We start from the raw sequence: 19,685 nt of genomic DNA on the forward strand, positions 1-19,685 counted from the left end.
CCGGGGACCGCCCTCCCCGCCCCCGCCCCATTGCCCCTGGCCGGCCCCTCGCTCCGGGGACCGCCCTCCCCGCCCCCGCCCCATTGCCCCTGGCCGGCCCCTCGCTCCGGGGACCGCCCTCCCCGCCCCCGCCCCATTGCCCCTGGCCGGCCCCTCGCTCCGGGGACCGCCCTCCCCGCCCCCGCCCCATTGCCCCTGGCCGGCCCCTAGCTCCGGGGACCGCCCTCCCCGCCCCATTGCCCCTGGCCAGCCCCTCGCTCCGGGGACCGCCCTCCCCGCCCCATTGCCCCTGGCCGGCCCCTCGCTCCCGGGACCGCCCTCCCCGCCCCCGCCCCATTGCCCCTGGCCGGCCCCTCGCTCCGGGGACCGCCCTCCCCGCCCCGCGCCCCATTGCCCCTGGCCGGCCCCTCGCTCCGGGGACCGCCCTCCCCGCCCCATTGCCCCTGGCCGGCCCCTCGCTCCCGGGACCGCCCTCCCCGCCCCCGCCCCATTGCCCCTGGCCGGCCCCTCGCTCCGGGGACCGCCCTCCCCGCCCCGCGCCCCATTGCCCCTGGCCGGCCCCTCGCTCCGGGGACCGCCCTCCCCGCCCCCGCCCCATTGCCCCTGGCCGGCCCCTCGCTCCGGGGACCGCCCTCCCCGCCCCCGCCCCATTGCCCCTGGCCGGCCCCTCGCTCCGGGGACCGCCCTCCCCGCCCCCGCCCCATTGCCCCTGGCCGGCCCCTCGCTCCGGGGACCGCCCTCCCCGCCCCCGCCCCATTGCCCCTGGCCGGCCCCTCGCTCCGGGGACCGCCCTCCCCGCCCCCGCCCCATTGCCCCTGGCCGGCCCCTCGCTCCGGGGACCGCCCTCCCCGCCCCATTGCCCCTGTCCGGCCCCTCGCTCCGGGGACCGCCCTCCCCGCCCCATTGCCCCTGGCCAGCCCCTCGCTCCGGGGACCGCCCTCCCCGCCCCCGCCCCATTGCCCCTGGCCGGCCCCTCGCTCCGGGGACCGCCCTCCCCGCCCCATTGCCCCTGGCCGGCCCCTCGCTCCCGGGACCGCCCTCCCCGCCCCCGCCCCATTGCCCCTGGCCGGCCCCTCGCTCCGGGGACCGCCCTCCCCGCCCCCGCCCCATTGCCCCTGGCCGGCCCCTCGCTCCGGGGACCGCCCTCCCCGCCCCCGCCCCATTGCCCCTGGCCGGCCCCTCGCTCCGGGGACCGCCCTCCCCGCCCCATTGCCCCTGGCCGGCCCCTCGCTCCGGGGACCGCCCTCCCCGCCCCCGCCCCATTGCCCCTGGCCGGCCCCTCGCTCCGGGGACCGCCCTCCCCGCCCCCGCCCCATTGCCCCTGGCCGGCCCCTCGCTCCGGGGACCGCCCTCCCCGCCCCCGCCCCATTGCCCCTGGCCGGCCCCTCGCTCCGGGGACCGACCTCCCCGCCCCCGCCCCATTGCCCCTGGCCGGCCCCTCGCTCCGGGGACCGCCCTCCCCGCCCCATTGCCCCTGGCCGGCCCCTCGCTCCCGGGACCGCCCTCCCCGCCCCGCGCCCCATTGCCTCCAAGGGGGCCCACAGAAGGATAATCCGGCCCTGATTTTATCTACATCTCTCCTTATATTTTCTCCTTTCCAGACCTGAAGGATCCCAGGCCCCAGCGAACACAGTCACAGCAGACCAGCAAGGAGGCAGAGGGCAGGCGGCTGCAGGAAGGGCGGAGGCCAGCTCCAGCCGGGGATAGACACATTGCTGGGCAAGTGAACGTTACAGTACGTTCCTCTCTCTCCCAGGTGCCATGGCCTCCACAAGCCGGGTCAAAGAGCTCCAAGAGGCTGTTCTCTGTTCCATTTGCCTGGCTTATTTTAACGATCCGGTGATTCTCAAGTGTGGACACAATTTCTGCCGAGCCTGCATCACTCAGTACTGCAAGGGGTCCAAAACCTCGCCCCACTATCCCTGCCCCCAGTGCAGGGACCCCTTCCAGGAAGGGGAACTCCAGCCAAACCGGCAGCTGAGGGCCGTAGTTGAAATAGCCAAAAAATTCCCAGACCCAACGGGGAAGGAAGCATGTGAAAAACACGAGGAGCTTTTGAAACTCTTCTGTGAAGTGGATCAAACCCTCATCTGTGTGGTGTGCAGAGAGTCCCGCCGTCACAAAGACCACCCCGTGCTTCCTCTCGAGGAGGCTGCTCTGGATTCCCAGGTAATTTTTGCCTTGGGAAGGCATCCCAGCCCAGGCAGGCTCGAGCAATCAGAACAGAGCCATCTGAGAAATATAAAACCAGCAAGGTAATAAAACTAGCTTCCTACAATGAGAAGGTAGAAAAGCAGAAGGGATTTTATACAGGAAGAACGTTGCGGAGACGTGTTTTTCAGGCCTCCTCTGCATACAGGTTTTGTACTGGGCTGTGCTGGTGACGGGTGGGATTTTTTTTTTTTTTAAACAAAATAGTTATATCAGCAAAAGCCCCCGGGTGTGAATACAAGTTGGACAGGTGTAAAGGTGCCTGATGCCAGCAATGCTTGTTTCCATTTCCATGCAGGAAGAGGCTATACACTTTTATACGGGTGTAATGACACCCACACTCGCAGGGCGGTATGGCTTTAATAGCACCGGGATATGTAAAGCAGGGTATGATTTGCGTGCCCGAGAGCAAGGGCATCCCCTGTGCAGGGAGAAATCCACGTGGGGGCAGGAAACTCTACAAGTTCCAGCTCACACAGGTTCCTTTGGATCGTTGCAGGGTCGGGGGAGCGGGGTTTGCGTCTCATACAGAATGGACAACGGTTGCGGGCCTGGCCCATTCCAGCAGATTTCTTGAAATCTGCTGAGGCCGGGGTAGGGTGACCATATTTTCAAAATGAAGATCCGGGGTCCTGTTATCCGGGGGGAAGGAGGTGGAGGATCAGGGCAGAGTATTTGGCTGAATTTGAACAGCCAGAGAGCTGGGCTATTAGAGGGCCCCAGCGCGGGGCTGCAAGGATGAGGGATGCCTTGAGGCGGACCCTCCTTTCACTCTCCCGCCACTCCTGCGCTTTTCGATGTGTATTAAGGGACAGCTGCATGACTTCATGCAGCAGGTCCTCTTTGCTTTCTCGTGTACGTTTCCTGATTCTTTGGAGTCTTTCGGCCCTTGATAACAAGGACGGCTGGGATCTCAAGGCTGCATTTGTAAAGCCAAAATGCAACACTTAGCAGCAGCATTGTTCACGCCAGACAGAGCAATGATTCCCCCGTACTTAAAGACAAGCACAGTCTACACAACAGCAGAAACCGCTCATCCCAAAGTTGCGCACATAACCCCCGGGAGCCCCAAAATGGTGAGCAAGCACAGGGGCAAGGGGGACTGATTGATTCACGGCCGCACTGTCCTCTGGGTTTCTGTGCCTCGGGGAGAGCCAACAGCGGCAGGGGGCCCCTATACTGAACACTGTCCCCACATTTTCCACAGGATGAGTTTGTCCTGGAAGAGATCTCGCTGGTGAGGGTGACCTGGGAAGCAAGGGAGGGTCTTCTGCGGCAAGGCGGCTTCCGCTCCGGCCCGTCTGCAGCTTGCCTGTGTGCAGCAATGGTCCCCCCGCCCCTCGCGGCACAGTGGTGGGGACATGTTAGCCTGACTGGGACAAGGGCCACAGAGGCTCTCCCAAGGAACCTGCGCAAGCCCATTGCCCAGCTTCTGCATGAGACCTTTGAAGAGATCGCTGAGGCCGATTGCCGCGATGTGAGAGAGCTCATCAACGCCCTATTCTGCATCTAGGCACGCGGCCCTAACCCTCCTCGCCCCAAGAGCCCGCCCCCAACAACTTCCTTCCCAAAATAAAAGCCACTTGCCGGGAACCTCCTCTGGAGTTTGTCCTTCCCCGAGCACCGGCCGCTGCGACTGGCTACCTTCCTCCTGGCTTGAGAACAGCTCCTGGCTGCATGCTGGGGGTGCTGGGCTGTCCCCCTTCTCCTCAGCACCCTCACTCCCGCTTTCCTCCTCCTCCTGCCTGGTTGAACTGGGCTCTGAAGTGTCCAGGGTGCTGCTCGGAGTGGAGGTGGGGTCGCCCCCCAGGATGGCGTCCAGCCCTTTGTAGAAACGGCAGGTCACGGGGTAGCACCGGAGCGGCTGTTTGCCCCGCGGGCTTTGCGGTGGGCATCCTGCAGCTCCTTCACTTGAACCCCGCACTGCAGCCATGCCGGTCATGGCCCCTTTCCAGCGTGGCCCTTGATATCTGCCCAAAGGTATCGTAATTCCTACGGCTGGAGCGCAGCTGGGACTGGACAGCTTCCTCCCCACAAACACTGATGAGGTCCAGCACCTCGCCATTGCTCCATGCGGGGCCTCGCCTGGCGCATGGAGGCCTGGTCACCGGGAAAGTTGCGCTGAAAGCACCTCACGCCTGGCTGAGCAAACAGGAGGGGGATTTTCAAAATTCCCAGAGAGTTTAAAGGGCGGGTCTGACGGGTGGTCACCTGAGGGCAGGGCAGTAGAGTTCAAAGCGATGACCAGCGTGGCTGGAGCAGGCGTTGTGGGACACGTCTGGAGGCCGATCACAGCGCACTAACAGACCAGGGCGTCCACACTGGTGCTGCGGTGCTCCAGCCAGGGCGCATCAAGCGTTAGGCTTCTCGTCGAGGTGGAGCACCAGGAGCGCTCCAGCCACGGAGCCACGGAGTCTGCCAGTGTGGACGCGTCATGAGTTAGGGCGCCCGGGGCTGCTTTAATGCGCTCTAACTTCCAAGTGTAGCCAAGCCCTTAGAGAGTCATTTGCAGGAGAGAGAGAGACCACAAGCATGAGAATGACGGTATAGTCATGTGGTTAGAGCACTCACCCGTTTTATTATGCATTTCATATTCTTGAAAATATAAATAAAATGGGGGAAAGCAACCAAAGCTAATCCAGTTTTTCTTTTGTTAGGAACAAATTCAGAGCCGTTTGGAGAGTTGGAAAAAAGAGAGAGAAGAGATTCTGTCATATAAATCTAGTGCGGAAAATACAAGCCAGGAACTACTGGTAGGTGCTGTTCTTACTCAGAGACAAATGTGCACAGGGACATTATTGATACTCTGCTTAGTCTAACGGAAGAAGAACAGTGAGAAACATCTTCCCTTCCGTGAAAGTTTATTACTTCTTTATTCTCATTGTAAAGAAGAATTGTTCTGATTTAATTGAGTATAAACAGGAAAATGGAGCATTAAGGAAAGAGTTTTAATAATCCAAATATTTCCATTGATAATGTGAGTGTAATTTGTTTAGCTAATGGTAGTTTTTCTTTTAGTCTTGCAACTAGAGCTGGTCGAAATTCAAACACAAAAATGTCCTGTAGGAAAATGGGATTTAGTAGAAAACATTTTTTTTTCTGTGGGAAAATGTCTTTTGCAAATAAATAATAAAAGTTTTTTGACAAGAAATTTCAGAATGAACAAAAATGTTTATTTTCATTTCAAACTGAAGTTTTAATTTTGGTTTTAAAAAGCTGAAATTTTTTCAAAATTTCAAATGTTTTTTATCCCTTTGTTTCCCCTTTTGCTCCTTTTTGCCACTGAGTACAATAACATGAATAATTTCCGGGTTTTTTCTCCTGGATTTTCCTTTTTCTTTTTGCCAATTTTTCCAAAATGGGAGAACTTTTGAAGAGTTCCAGAGAGAATGGAATAAAAGGAACAAATGGGGCGGTGGTGGAAATGGACATTATTTTATTACATTTTAGAAAAAAGGGGAAACAGAAATGTGAAATTTTTTCCAGTTATTTCATGATATTTTTCAAAGAAATTAAAAGTTGTCCCATTTTGAACACTGAAAAATGGAAACAAGTTTGAAATTTCAAAATTTTTTGCAAATTTCTCCCCCATTTTTTGGCTTTACTTTCAACAGCCATAACTGTTTGTTTGTTAACCTGAGATAGAATTTTGGGTTTGACTTTTGATACTCTTACATCCTTAATAATGTGTGTGAAGAACAAAGGACAAAGACACAGTGTGTGGCTTCTGCCTAGCCAGATGGGTTTGTTAGTATAATGGGAACAGATAAGAACAGGTAAAGCAGATCGAGGGACGTGATCGTTCCCTTCTATTCGGCATTGGTGAGGCCTCATCTGGAGTACGATGTCCAGTTTTGGGCCCCACCCTACAAGAAGGATGTGGAAAAATTGGAAAGAATCCAGGGGAGGACAACAAAAATGATTAGGGGGCTGGAGCACATGACTTATGAGGAGAGGCTGAGGGAACTGGGATTGTTTAGTCTGCAGAAGAGAAGAATGAGGGGGGATCTGATAGCTGCTTTCAACTGCCTGAAGGAGGGTTCCAAAGAGGAGGGATCTAGACTGTTCTCAGGGGTAGCAGATGACAGAACAAGGAGCAATGGTCTCAAGATGCAGTCGGGGAGGTCTAGGCTGGATATTAGGAAAAAAGTTTTCACTAGGAGGGTGGTGAAGCACTGGAATGGGTTACGTAGGGAGGTGGTGGAATCTTCTTCCTTAGAGGTTTTTAAGACCCAGCTTGACAAAGCCCTGGCTGGGATGAGTTAGTTGGGGTTGGTCCTGCTTTGAGCAGGGGGTTGGACTAGAACCTCCTGAGGTCCCTTCCAACCCTGATATTCATTGATTCTATGATTCTAAAGTGTTACAGGGTGACTTTTAAAAACTAACTTTATATTTGTGGATAATCTAAGCACTATGTCAAGATGAGCAGACACTCCTTCCCCAACCTGTATATTATATAATTTTTTTAACATTAGCTTTAATAAAAGTTTTAAATATGAGCACACACTGGAAGGCTGCCTGGCTCCTCTCTCAAGCCAAGGTCAAGCAACCAGTTAGGAGGGGCAAAGGAGAATGGGGGGAGGCATAAGAAACACTAAAAGCCAAAGAAAAGCCCGGTCTTGGCCAGGACACAACCTTACTCCTTACCCCTCCCATGGGATACAAAAGAGGTGAGATGAAGGTCCCAGACTCACAACCCTCCAGAATGGAACATGACCATAAGTTGTAAGGGGTGTGACTAGGGGCGCGTACTACAGGTATATTTGGACTGGCTAAGAAGGAGGGATGGGGAATGGGGACATGGGGTAAAGGCTCTGCGGTGTCAGAGCTGGGAAGGGGGGATATGGGGTAAAGGCTCTGCGGCGTCGGAGCTGGGAAGGGGGATGCGGGGTTGTCATGAACATACAGCTAAGGGTAGCATAAAATCCCTCCTTTATCTGTAAAGGGTTAAGAAGCTCAAATAACCTGGTTGGCACCTGATCAAAAGGACAAATGAGGGGAGAAGATACTGTCAAATCTGTAGGGGAAGGTTTTTGTTTTAAGAACAGGAGGACGTGCGGCACCTTAGAGACTAACAAATTTATTAGAGCATAAGCTTTCGTGAGCTACAGCTCACTTCATCGGATGCATGCAGTTTTTGTTTTGTGTTCCTTTGTGTTCTCTCTGAGACAAAGAAAGAGACCAAGCAAGTAATCCAGCTCCTACTGAAATGATACATCTAATTATTACAGAAATAGTAAGTAATAGCAAGGAAATGCCTTAGATTATCTTTTGTTTTAGCTGGTGAATTTTCCCTATGCTAAGTAGGAGGTTTATTCCTGTTTTTTGTTTTGTAACTTTAAAGTTTTGCCTAGAGGGGAGTCCTCTGTGTTTTAAATCTTATTACCCTGTAAAATTACCTTCCATCCTGATTTTACAGAGGTGCTTCTTTTACTTTTTTCTTTATAATAAAGTTCTGTTTTTAAGAACCTGATTGGGTTTTTGGTGTCCTAAAACCCCAAGGGTCTGGTCTGTGCTCACCTTGGTTACCTATTTGGTTGGTATATTATTCTCAAGCCTCCCCAGGAAAGGGGGTGAAGGGGCTTGGGGGGGATATTTTGGGGAAACAGGAACTCCAAGTGGTCCTTTACCTGAATCTTTGTCTAACTCACTTGGTGGTGGCTGCGATACCATCCCAGGGCAAGGAATTTGTGCCTCGGGGAAGTTTTTAACCTAAGCTGGTGGAATATAAGCTTAGGGGGTCTTTCATGCTGCCCCAGAGAAGGATGGTCACTTAACTCCTAACCAAACCCTACTGAAGTCATTGGAAAGACTCCTGTTGATTTTGGTGAGCGTTGGAACAGGCCCCAGTGACATCGCTGCTTCCAGTGTTTCTGAGTTTGGGTTCTACTGCTCGCTCCCCAGAATTAGTCCTTGCCTCTCCAGTTCTGGATCCTGCACCTGCTGTGCTCTCTGTTATCTGAAGGATCTGGTTTTCCAGATGCCACGGATCACAGAATATCCTCACAATGCAAGATACATTCATATTCTAAACACCAGCTAGGACTCTTGAAAATCTATTGAAAAACCACCTGTCTACTGAGCATAGAGCATGTTCTCCATAAAATGTCAGGAGTTAAATGCTACGGGTTGCAATGACATGCTCCCATGTGTACACATAAGGCTTTATAAAATGTCCCATGACTCACTCCATGTCCCTGTCCTTGACCTGTGCTTTCCCTGGCTGTATCTCGTCATTTCAGAAACAGCTAGAAACTGAGAAGCAGAAGATTGTGTCTGAATTTCAGCAACTGCGCCAGTTTCTGGAGGAACAAGAGCAACTCCTCCTGGCCCAGCTGGAAGAGCTGAATAAGGAAATTGAAAAGAGGAGGGCTGAGTATGTTGCCAAATTATCTGAGGAAATATCTTCTTTCAGTTCCCTGATCAGTGAGATGGAGCAGAAGTGCCAGCTGCCAGCGAGTGAATTCCTGCAGGTGAGACAGTGTTAGAAACACCCCCAGAACCTTTCACAGGGCAAGAAAGTCTCCTAACTCTTCACTTTTGGAGTGTAGGAGTGAATGGTCAGAACATACAGTATTAGTAAACTGTACATTATTTTTCCTTAAGGGCTTGATAAAATGCTCATTAAAGTCAATGGAAATATACTTCTTGAATACATTGGGCATAGGATCAAGTCCTAAATGAAAAAAATTCTTCGTTTGAATTCTAGTTGGAGAAGACTCCTCCAAAAATGGCAAACTCCAAACTCTGTTCTCCCTGTCTCCTAATGCAAGAACAAAGGGACATGCAATAAAATTAGAAGGTGACAAATTCAAAACGGATCCAATGAACATGTTTTCACACATCACATAATTAGACTGTGGAACTCATTGCCACCAGATGTCGTTGAGACCCACGAAAGCTTATGCCCAAATAACTCTGTTAGCCTTTAAGGTGCCACCGGACTCCTTGTTGTTTTTTGTGGATACAGACTAACACAGCTACCCCCTGATATTCAGGCCTGTCTGGAAAGGCCTATACTTTAAGAATTCAGGTGTATTCTTATCATTTAGCTAGTTCTAGAGGTATAAAAGAGAGAATCAAAATCACTGTCTGCCAGTGTAAGGGCCTTCTCTCACGGCGACAGTCTGAGACCCTGTTCTTAGGCTAAGCAGCAGGGGCTGCCATATGCTGGGAAAAAGAAAAGGAGGACTTGTGGCACCTTAGGGACTAACCAATTTATTTGAGCATAAGCTTTCGTGAGCTACAGCTCACTTCATCGGATGCATTCAGCTGGGAAGCAACTGGTCACATCCTCACATCCCAAACCAGTCACATTGAAATCAGGCAACCTGGGGCTGTTGGAAAGGTGATCCGATCTATCACCTCCAGAGAAAGGGAAGGGCCTAGAGGATGTAAAAGGAAATGCAGTTTGATAGTTTTCTGTCTGGTAAGAACTCACTTACCAATAGACACAGCTGGGAAACCCTTATGTCCTTATAGGTGTAGTTGTAAAATCCTCATTTCTGTATTGTTTTGTCATTATAGTTCCCACTTTGCTATTGTTTATTTTCATGGTCTCTGTCTGGTTCTGTGATTGTTTCTGTCTGCTGGATAATTAATTTTGCTGGGTGTAAACTAATGAAGGTGGTGGGATATAACTGGTTAGCTAACCATGTTACAATTGGTTAGGTAAATTTCAGTAAAATGATTGGTTAAGGTATAGCTGAGAATATTACTATATAAATAAGGGGCAAACAGGAAGTAAGTTGGGATTCAAAAATAAGGAAAAAGGAACTTGGATTTAAGCTTGCTGGAGGTTCACCCCAGTAAACATTGAATTGTTGGCATCTTTGGACTTAGGGTATTGTTGCTCTCTGTTCAGGCGAGAAGGACCAAGGAAGTGAGAGGGTGGAGGAATAAGCCCCCTAATATCAAGCATTTAGCAAAACTCAAGAATTGATAGGATATTTATATGGATAACACAATATCCAGAGTGATATTAAACCTTATGCTTCATTGCTTCAGCCAGTCGCTACCTCTTAGAGAGCAGGATGAGAATGTGGGGTGCAAATTATCTTACACCTTCCCCTGAAGCGTCTGGCACTGTCCACCTTTGGAGACAGAATACTGACCAGATGGACCTAAAGTCTGATCCAATCTGGCATTTTCTGTTCCAGACGCTAACTCCAAAAGATGAAAGATGGAACCAGTCCTTAATTACAGAAATAGCTAAGATTGAAGCTGAGTTTCCATTTTAAACTTGATTTTGACACTCTTCCTACATACACCAAAAAAGGAAAAATAGTGGCCTCAAAATTGATACATGAGGTCTGAGGCTGTCGTGATTTTTTTTTTCCAGAACTGAAGTTAGTTAGGGAAGCTGTTCATTACTTATGGTATCCTGACTGTATAAGTAGTCCTTAGAATTTCAAAAGCTTTCTAATTATTTTAATTTTCAAAAAGTGCCTCTAAGCAGCAAACAAGAAAGAAGGTGAGACATAAACTGTAGCATCCTGGACTTCTCTAGCTGATACCTAGGGTCAAATTCTCTGTTGCAACCAATATCTGCTGTGGGCAGCGTTCTTCACTCCTCAGGTATCCTGCATTGACCTGGCATGTAGGATAGTGAATGGCCCTGTGTTACTCTGTACCCCACACCCATTGTTCTCACCCAGCCCCAGCTTCCTGTGGATGTTAAGAAGTGCACAGGACGGGCCTTCGTAATGTTTGTGGGCGAGTGGGGAGAGAGTTTACAGCATGGGGGCAGCACAGCATGGGGGACATTCCTCCCTCTGGACCCACTGGAGTCTGCAGGAGGGGATCTTCCCCACACCTCTGAGTTTTCGGAAGATCCTTGTTCAGCACATCAGAAGGCTGAGCCCTCTGGTTCCATGTGCCGGGTGGTTATTCACATGTCGTTACACGAAGAGCTCGTGTGCCTCCTTATACAAACTTCCTGGGCCCAGATCCTGCAGTCAGAGGACTTCTCCAAAAGAACAAAGGCAACACGTGTGATGTTTTTGTTTATGTTAATAAATAACAAATCATTTCACTTTGAACCTCAAAACTGTGAAGACAAAGTGAGTCCCCTCCAGAGCAGGAGGGATCCTTAGTATGAGATACGGGACTGAATTTCCTTTTATCTCTCCTCTCTAGGACATCAAAGGCACCTTGAGAAGGTAGGTGGCTCCTTCTTACTCTCCCTTTCACTTTCCAATGCAGGGAAGGGATTTTGGACATGAGACCTGGCTCCCCATGGTCCAGCAGTGCAGAGCGTGGGGCTGGTTCCCAATCTCCCTCTGTTAAATCTAATCTTGGGGCTGTTGTCATTTTGACTAGACTCCAGAATAGGTCTACCTGAGAAAAGAGTGATTTACGTACAGACAGGGTTGTTATTTATAGTGTCGCTGATGGAGTGGAGACCTCAGGAGATTGGGGATGGAGAATGGCTCTCTCATTTCTAGGTCACAGACTCCAAACTCCACCTAGGTTGGTAGGGATGGAAAGTCAGGGCCCTCTGATGACTATTCAATGAGCTGTTTATTAATTGTTTCTTATTATGCCGTGAGCTCTATCAGTGGGCTTGGTGTGGCAAGAGAGACGATGGAAGAGACATTCCCTGCTCTAAGGAGTTTATAACGTGCTGTGATCAGAAGCTCTATGGCAGGGCCGAGAGGCTCAAGGCAAAATCAGGGCCCAACACACGGGGTGCTGCACAGACATGTAGTAAGAGACAGTCCCTGCCCCAGGGAGTTTACAGTCTAAATAGACACAAGAGACAAAGGGCGGAAGGAGGGAGGATTAAAATCAGTTTAAGGGGACATTCAATAAAGACAAAGTGCTCCACTTTGGAAGGAAAAATCAAATGTACAACTATGAAATGGGGAATAACTGGCTAGGCAGCAGGACTGTGGAAAAACATCTGGGGGTTAAAATGGATCACACATTGAATGAGTCGGCCATGTGATGCTGTTCTGGGGATTAGCTCTCTTCCAGGGCCAACACCTCCCCTTGCAGTCTCTCCCCCGGTTGTCTCTCTCTCACTCTGCAGCCTCATCTCTCGCTCCAAGGGCTGCAGCTTCCTCTTTGGGACTCAGCCCTCCAGCCTGATCACTAAATGGTCTGCTCTCTCCCTGAGCTGCTTCCTGCTCGCCTCCCAGAGGCTTTCTTCTCCACCCTTCTCTCGTACAGGGGTTAGACGAGATGACCCTGGCAGTCCCTTCTAGCCCTGTGATTCGAAGTACTCCCTTCCCCCAGGGCCAGGCTCCCAGCATCCTACTCTTCCCCTGGGTTCCCTCCTTCCCTTTCCAACGCACACAGGGTGGCTGCAGACTTCCTCGCGGCACCCAGTTTCTGTTGCCAGCTTCCTGGCTTTATACTAGCCCAGACCCCCCCCCCCCCCCCCCCGGCTCAGCTGAGATTTATCGTCCAATTAGGGGTTGCTTCTCTGCCCTAAACCCCTCATGTGTGGCCTGTCTCACTCATCTCCTCTTTCTCAGCTTCCCTCACTCTTTTGAGGGGCTGATGTGGGGTGAACACCCCACCACAGATGTATTAACAGGAGTGTCACGTGGAAGACACAGAAGGACGTTGTTCCACCCTTCTTGCCACGGTGAGGCCTCAGCTGGAATACCGTGTCCAGTTGTGGGCATCGCACTTTCAGAAAGATGTGGAAAAACTGGAGAGTTCAGAGGGGAGCAACAGAAATGATCAGAGGTTTAGAGTGGATGAGCTGTGAGGAAAGGTTGCAATAAATGGGTGTGTTTAGTCTCGAGAAGAGAAGACTCAGGGAGGGCCTGATAACAGTCTTCAGATATGTCTGAGGCTGTTCTACACAGAGCGGTGATCAGCTGTTCTTCAAGTCCAGTGGGGGTAGAACAAGGAGTAATCACTTTCATTTGCAACAAGGGAGATTTACATTAGTGGGACGGGGTTCCCGGGGTGCAGCCTGGACGGTGGGACTGCTGAGCCCTCTAGATCCCCAGCCTGGGCTGCCTCTCGCCCTGTGATGCTGATGTCCAGCTACAAGCCTGGCCGGCCCTGCGCTGAGACAGACGCCCACGGGCAGGGACACGCCCAGCTGTGTTACACGACTCCGCTCCTGGCCATTGATGAACCAGCAATAGAAGGCGCCAGCCAGTTCCCCCCAGCTCCAGCCCTGCCCCCCAGAACTGCACCGACTCACCCTGCTCAAGGCTCCCTGGGGCAGGGCAAGTTCATTAAGTCGTTTGCCTTCCCCAGTGTGGGGTGGACACGCCCTGGCCTTTGTAAGCTGAGAACCCCTGTGCTAGTGGACTGACCATTGTATGTATCCAAAGAGCTAAATAAGAACATAAATCATCTTTGAAATGGGTTAGTGGGTCTCACTCCAGGTCCTGGTATAATGGGTATCGACATCCCCACAAGGATTGTCCCTAATTATCTCCCTTAAATGGTGTACAGGATATAAGTCAGGTGATCCTGCTTCCCACACTCACAAACCAAGGGGATGTTCAGTGCAACTGGAAGGCAACTAGTGTAAAGCTGAGAAAAGGAAATACCCTTTTTTTACACAATTCATTATTAACCCGTGGAACTCATTGCCACATGGTATTGCTGAGTTTCATAAATGCATAAAGTTGAAGGCCAGAAAGGACCGTAAGATCATCACATTTGACCTCCTGTATATCACAGCACAGGCTCCGACTTTCTCATTCCCCCGGGGGTGTTGGACCCCGGCTCGGCCCTGGGCCCTGTCCCCACTCCACCCCTTCCCCCCAAGGCCCGGCCTGCCTCTTCCTGCCCTGCCCAGCCTCTTCCCACCCTTGCTGCCCCCCTCCGCCTAGCGCCTCCTGCCCGCTGCTGAACAGCTGATCCCCAGGAGGCGCTGGCAGGCATGGGGAGGAACTGATCTGTGGGGCTATTTTTTTCGGTGGGTGCTCCAGCCCTGGAGCACCCATGGACTCGGTGCCTATGTATCACAGGTCCTTAAATTTCACCCAGTTATTCCTGTATTCAGCCCAATAACTTGTATTTGACTAAATCCTAACGTGTGTTAACTAAAGCACCTTCCAGGAAACCAATTCAGTCTAGATTTGAAGACATCAACAGACAGTAACACCTGAAGCTCCCTAGGAGTGGGGGGGCCATGGGTGCCCAAACCATGGCCCCACCCCTGCTCTGCCTCATCCCCTGAGACCCCCTCCCCTGCTCGCTCCTCTCTGCCCCCTCTCCCTTCACTTGCCTTTAAGGCAGGTACAAAGGGAGAGAGCAGAGCTCTTCTACTTATAAAAGTGATGGGGCCGTGCCCCCCCTGTTCTGGCGCCCCTGTCAAGAGATGGAGAATCCACCACTTCCCTTGGCAGTTTCTTCCAAGGTTAATCCCCCCACACTCTTAAAAATGTCTCTTATTTTCCATTTGAATTTCTCTGGCTTCAGCTTCCAGCAATTGGTCCTTGTTGTGCCTTTGTCGGCTCAACTGAGGAGCCCACGTCTGTTCTCCCCGTGACGGTATTTGTACCCCACACTCAAGTGCCAGGGTGCTCTCAGGGCAAGACATTTTTACCAGCCCTCAAATCATTTTTGTGGGTCTTCTCTGCACCGTCTCCACTTTTTCAACGTCCATTTTAAAATGGGGACACCAGACCTGGATGCAGTTTTCCAATGTCGGTCTCACCAAAATGAAGGGGAAGCTTGTCGTGTCAAAGCTGGTATTGGACGTATTCCTGGGGCCAGAGAGACTTTAATCCCCCACGGTCGGCTGAGCTACAACCATTCGCTAGAATAAAATACATTTTAGTAAAACACAAATATGAACGGACTCCACAAGGAGTAACACTGGGTTGTTCTTTCAGAAGTGAGAGGGAGAAGTTTCAGAACCCAGTGGCCTTTTCTTCGGACCTGAAATGGAGAATCTGGGAATTTCCTCAAAGAAATGCATCTCTGGAGACCAGAATGACGAAATTCAAAGGTAATAAACAGTCACCTAAAGAATTTTCTCCGTGCATTACACAGATAATTGACAGAGCTGGGGAAATCTCTTAGGGATAATAACTGTGGCTGGAGATAGTCAACTAATCATTTGGAACCTATGAATTCCCGACTCAGCTCTCAATACGGCACAGACGCTCTGGGTTAGGGTTAGGGTTAGGGTCCTACATTCGGACTCCCTGCGGGTTTTCCTTTCTTAGCAGCTATGAACGTGAACCTTCGCTTGAGCTTCCTGCTGAATTCACTGGTTTTGAAGTATGTTTGTTTGGATTTTCTGTCTGCAAGGCCTCCTGTGTCCTCACAGTCCCGCTCTCGCTCTAGAGCAGGGCTGGGGAACCTTTTTTCTCTCACGGGCCGTTGACCCCCAGAAAAAAATCAGTCACGAGCCACGCACCCACGGCGGGGGGGGTGTGTGGGTGGTGGGTGTGGAGGCTCGGGGCTTTCCCCCGCAGCAGGCTTTGCCGGCACTTGCGGTTCCAGCCCCGTGAGCAGTCGCGCTGGAAATATTTTTACAGTGGGGAGTGCTGAAAGCCGGTGGTTCCCAAACTTTTTACCTGGCACCCACCCCTTACCCTTGTCTGTGCCCCCTCTCCCCAGAGGTGGGGCCAAGACTGGGCCGTGGCTCCAGGACCGGGGGGAGAAATGTGGACAGGGGCAAGGGGGCTGAGGCTGGGACCGCAGCTGGGGGGTGGGAGCAGAGTCCCTGGTGCAGGGCCAGCTGACGGGACCCCGCGTGCGATGGTCCAGCAGCCAGCTGGGACCCTGGGTGTGGGGCCGGTGGCTAGGAACCTGTGCAAAATCTGGGGGGTGCCGCAGCTCCCTCCACACTCCTAGTTCCCGCGGCTCTGCGCAGAGGCTCGGGGCTTCAGTACTTGCAGCTCCTACCCTGCGGTGGTGGGGGGTGAGCTGCGGGCCGGATGAAATTTAGCAACAGGGCGAATCTGGTCCACGGTCCATAGGTTCCCCACCCCTGCTTTAGAGATTCTCCACCTTTTAGCCTCCTGAGCTGGAGAGAATGAGACCACCAGGGCTGTCAGGAAGGATGAGCCAAGTTTACTAAGTACTCATGGTACAGGGGCAGATTTAAAGTTGATTGAATGCTAATCCGTGAGAAAGTTTCAGGTCATGGGTCTGTCTGTGAATTATGTGTTGGTTTCAGAGGGTTTGTCTACACAGCAATTGAACACCTGAGGCTGGCCCGTGTCCACTGAGTCTGGCTCACGAGGTTCGGGCTCGGGCTGGAGCCTGGGCTCTGCGACCCTCTCCTGTCTCAGGGTCCCAGAGCCCAGACTTCTGCCCAAGCCCGAGCATCCACTCCGAAATTAAACAGCCCCATTGCCCGGGCCCTGCGAGCCCAAGTCAGCTGTCATGGGCCAGCCACAGGTGTGTAATCGCTGTGTAAAACATCTCTGGCTCCGTCGTGTAACCTTAGGTCATGTCCTTAGTTTTTAATGTTTGTGGTTATTTCTTAGTGAAGTGTGTAATGGTTTGTACTGGTCTGAATTGCACTTAACCTCCTTAACTAGAACTTCATAAAGTTTGTTTTCTTTTCATTTGGCTTTTGTGTTCGCACATGAACAATGCGAATATATTCATCAACATGACATTTCATCTTTTTCACCCATTTCTTCCTCTAGACTCACTGTCGTCTAAACCTCAGTGGGACAAAGGTAAATTTCTCGTATCAAAGGGGGAGTGAAAACTTTCATGTGAATCATGGTGGCTCATTGGCAGCACCATAGTTCAGGGTTTGTTTCAATTTTGCATTTGACAGGAGCTGAACACCGTATCACTGGTGGCTGCCCAGATCTTTCCTAAAAACAGAAAAGTCGATTCTTTTCTCTGTTTGAATTTAGAATTAAGCCTCGCTCATGATCTCGCGATAGAGCTCTCAGGTCTGGCTGAAAAAAATCCTCGACATTTGAGAGCTCTAAAACTGAGGCTTAATTTTACTTCGAAATCCTGTCAGCAGCCCTGGGCGCGGCTGGGGCTCCCGCTGTCAGCCACCCAGTGCGGCTGCTCCCCTGCCAGCCTGGGAAGTGGGAGAGGGGACCCCACGGTAGCCCCCAGGCGTAGGGAAGATGAAGAACCCTAGGAGGGGCAGAGGTGAGGCTGGGAAGGCTTTATTATGGCCTGGGGGCTGCAGGGAGCCTGAAGTGAGTGGGGGGCTGATGGGCTGGGGGAGGCTGTATTGATGGTGGGTTCTGAGCAGATAGGGTGAGTGCTGGGAGGGCAGTGGGGTAGGGGTGCTGAACTGATGGGGCAGTGATGATGGGGGCTGGGGGACTGAATTGAGGGAGGTTGAATGGGGACAGAACAGATGGGGGGCTGGGGGACAGGATTAATTGCTGGGCAGGAGATGGGCAGATGTGGGGGTGAGAGCTCCTGCAGCAGGAGCCAAAATCACCTTCTCCAGTACATATGGGAGAGTGGGCAACACTAATTGTCACTTGCTCACACCCTGGGGAGGGGCCAGGGGAGTTCAAACATCAAGAGACTGACCTGGAAACCACAACAGAATCCTTTTCAAACGTGTCATGATTTTTGGGACAATCTCATGAGATTTGATCTCTTGAAGTTGGCAATCCTGTATTAGCCATTGCATAGCCTTGGGGCCAGCAGTGTGGAGTTTGGAAAGTCCCCGATAGACCAGCACAAGATGAGCGGCCACTCAGTAAGTGTGCGGTGTCCTCACCCACACCGCAGCTACAGAGTCATGGGGGGCCAGTGGGGTCTCTATAAAAGCAGTTTTTCTGTTGCTCAGCTGGCTGATCTTTAGGAGCGGGGGGCTCTGCAAGGATACAGGGTGTGAAGAGTTACATCATTGGACGGGGGACTTTGGATTCCCTGTAATCTGCTGGGAGCCTCCTCTGGTGCCAGGGTCTCTAATCACATCTGTGGGGAGAGGTGGGTGCAGGTGGGGAAAGATTCCATGGGCCTGATCGTCTGGCCCTTTTATGCTGCTCTGTCAGAGCAAAGGGGCCTCAATTTGCATGGCAACTGTCCCCAGGAAATAGCTCCGGTGCAAGGGAGCGCCTGCCCCCGGCCCTGTCCCGCCCCGTCCTGTCCATGTGAAGTTGGCACAGGGGCTCTTCAGCACTCTGCTCCCAGCCGTTGTTGTAGGAGTGGGCTGGGGGCCATGCTGGGGGCCAGGGCCGGCCCTAGGGAGGTGCGGGGTCCGCGGCGGAAGTGATGGACTCGTCTCTTCTGGGATTGACTGCTCCAGCCAATCGCACCAGCCCGTGGGGCCCCCCAAACCACAGGGCCCGGAGTGGTTGCCCGGATTCGCCCTCCCCAAGGGACGGCTCTGCTGGGGGCATAGACAGGAGGCATCACACTATGGCTGCTCTCTGCTTTGCAGCCCTGAGGCCCCTGTAACTAGGGGCCAGGGAGACTAAAGGAAGGACAAAGGTGGCTTAAAAACACCCCCCTCTAACCCCCTTGTCTTTACCCCAAGCACAAGGATGGAATCACTGAGAATCGGACTCTGGGTTTGGGGGCCTGGCTGAGCGGAGCTGATCCCTTCACTCTGTCACTGAACTGGCTCTGTCAGGGGTGTGAATCCCCCCTGCACATGGCTGAGATCTCAGCACTGCTCCCCATGCAGAGCTGGGTAAATCCTGGACGGGGGAGGTTGCCTGGTTCACTCCCCAGCTGGGGCAGGTTCTGTACGGACACGATCAGACCCTGCCCCAGGGCTGAGCTCTGCCCCTCACGCTCTGATTCTCTCTCTGCAGTGAACGTGACTCTGGATCCAGACACGGCCCATCCTGACCTCACCGTGTCTGCGGATCGGAGACGTGTGAGATGGGGAGACACACGGCAGGATCTGCCTGACAACCCTGAGAGATGTGACACTGTGCCCTGCGTGCTGGGCTGTGAGGGATTCACCTCGGGCCGACATTACTGGGAGGTGGAGGTGGAGGTGGAGGGGGAGTGGAGGGGACTCTGTGCTGTAGGGGTGGCCAGAGAGTCCGTGGGCAGGAAGGGATGGATCAGCCCTGAACCTGAGCAGGGGATCTGGGCTGGGATGTGCAGTGAGGATGAGTACTGGGCTCTCACGTCCCCTGGGCAGAGCACCCCCTTGTCCCCGAGCCGGGCACCCCGCAGGATCCGGGTTTATCTGGACTATGAAGAGGGGCGGGTGGCGTTTTTTGATGCTGATCGCGGGGATCCGATCCTCACTTTCCCGCGGGCTTCTTTCGCCGGGGAGAGAATCCGCCCGCTCTTCTGGGTTGGTGTTAGCATGCGGCTCCTTTAGCCCCCACCCCCCTGATCTCTATGGCCTGGAGAGACCCCTCAACTGGGGGGAGGGGGGAGTAGGGGGGAGGCCCAGCTGAAGAGGCTGGGGGGAGTAGGAGGAGGCCTGGCTGAAGAGGCTGGGGGGGGAGCAGGGGGAGGCCTGGCTGAAGAGGCTCAGGAAGGGAGCAGAGAGAGTGCGGGGAGGCCTGGGTGAAGCAACTGGGGTGGGAACAGGGGTGTTAAATTCATGTGAGCTGATTGTTATTTAGTCACAACCAGCT

General features: G+C 52.8%; 1 protein-coding gene across 1 annotated transcript; it reads left to right on the plus strand.

The window, feature by feature from the left end:
- Positions 1-1,761: 1,761 nt before the first annotated feature.
- Positions 1,762-19,465, plus strand: LOC140897776 (E3 ubiquitin-protein ligase TRIM7). The gene is made up of 7 exons (XM_073310802.1): positions 1,762-2,169; positions 4,869-4,964; positions 8,454-8,684; positions 11,350-11,372; positions 15,027-15,142; positions 16,800-16,832; positions 18,900-19,465. The coding sequence occupies exons 1-7, from the start codon at positions 1,762-1,764 to the stop codon at positions 19,421-19,423; spliced, it is 1,431 nt and encodes a 476-aa protein (XP_073166903.1). The 3' UTR covers positions 19,424-19,465.
- The last annotated feature ends 220 nt before the right edge of the window (positions 19,466-19,685 follow it).

The sequence above is a fragment of the Lepidochelys kempii genome, chromosome 14 (genome assembly GCF_965140285.1).
Source record: "Lepidochelys kempii isolate rLepKem1 chromosome 14, rLepKem1.hap1, whole genome shotgun sequence".
Taxonomy (NCBI): Eukaryota; Metazoa; Chordata; order Testudines; family Cheloniidae; genus Lepidochelys; species Lepidochelys kempii.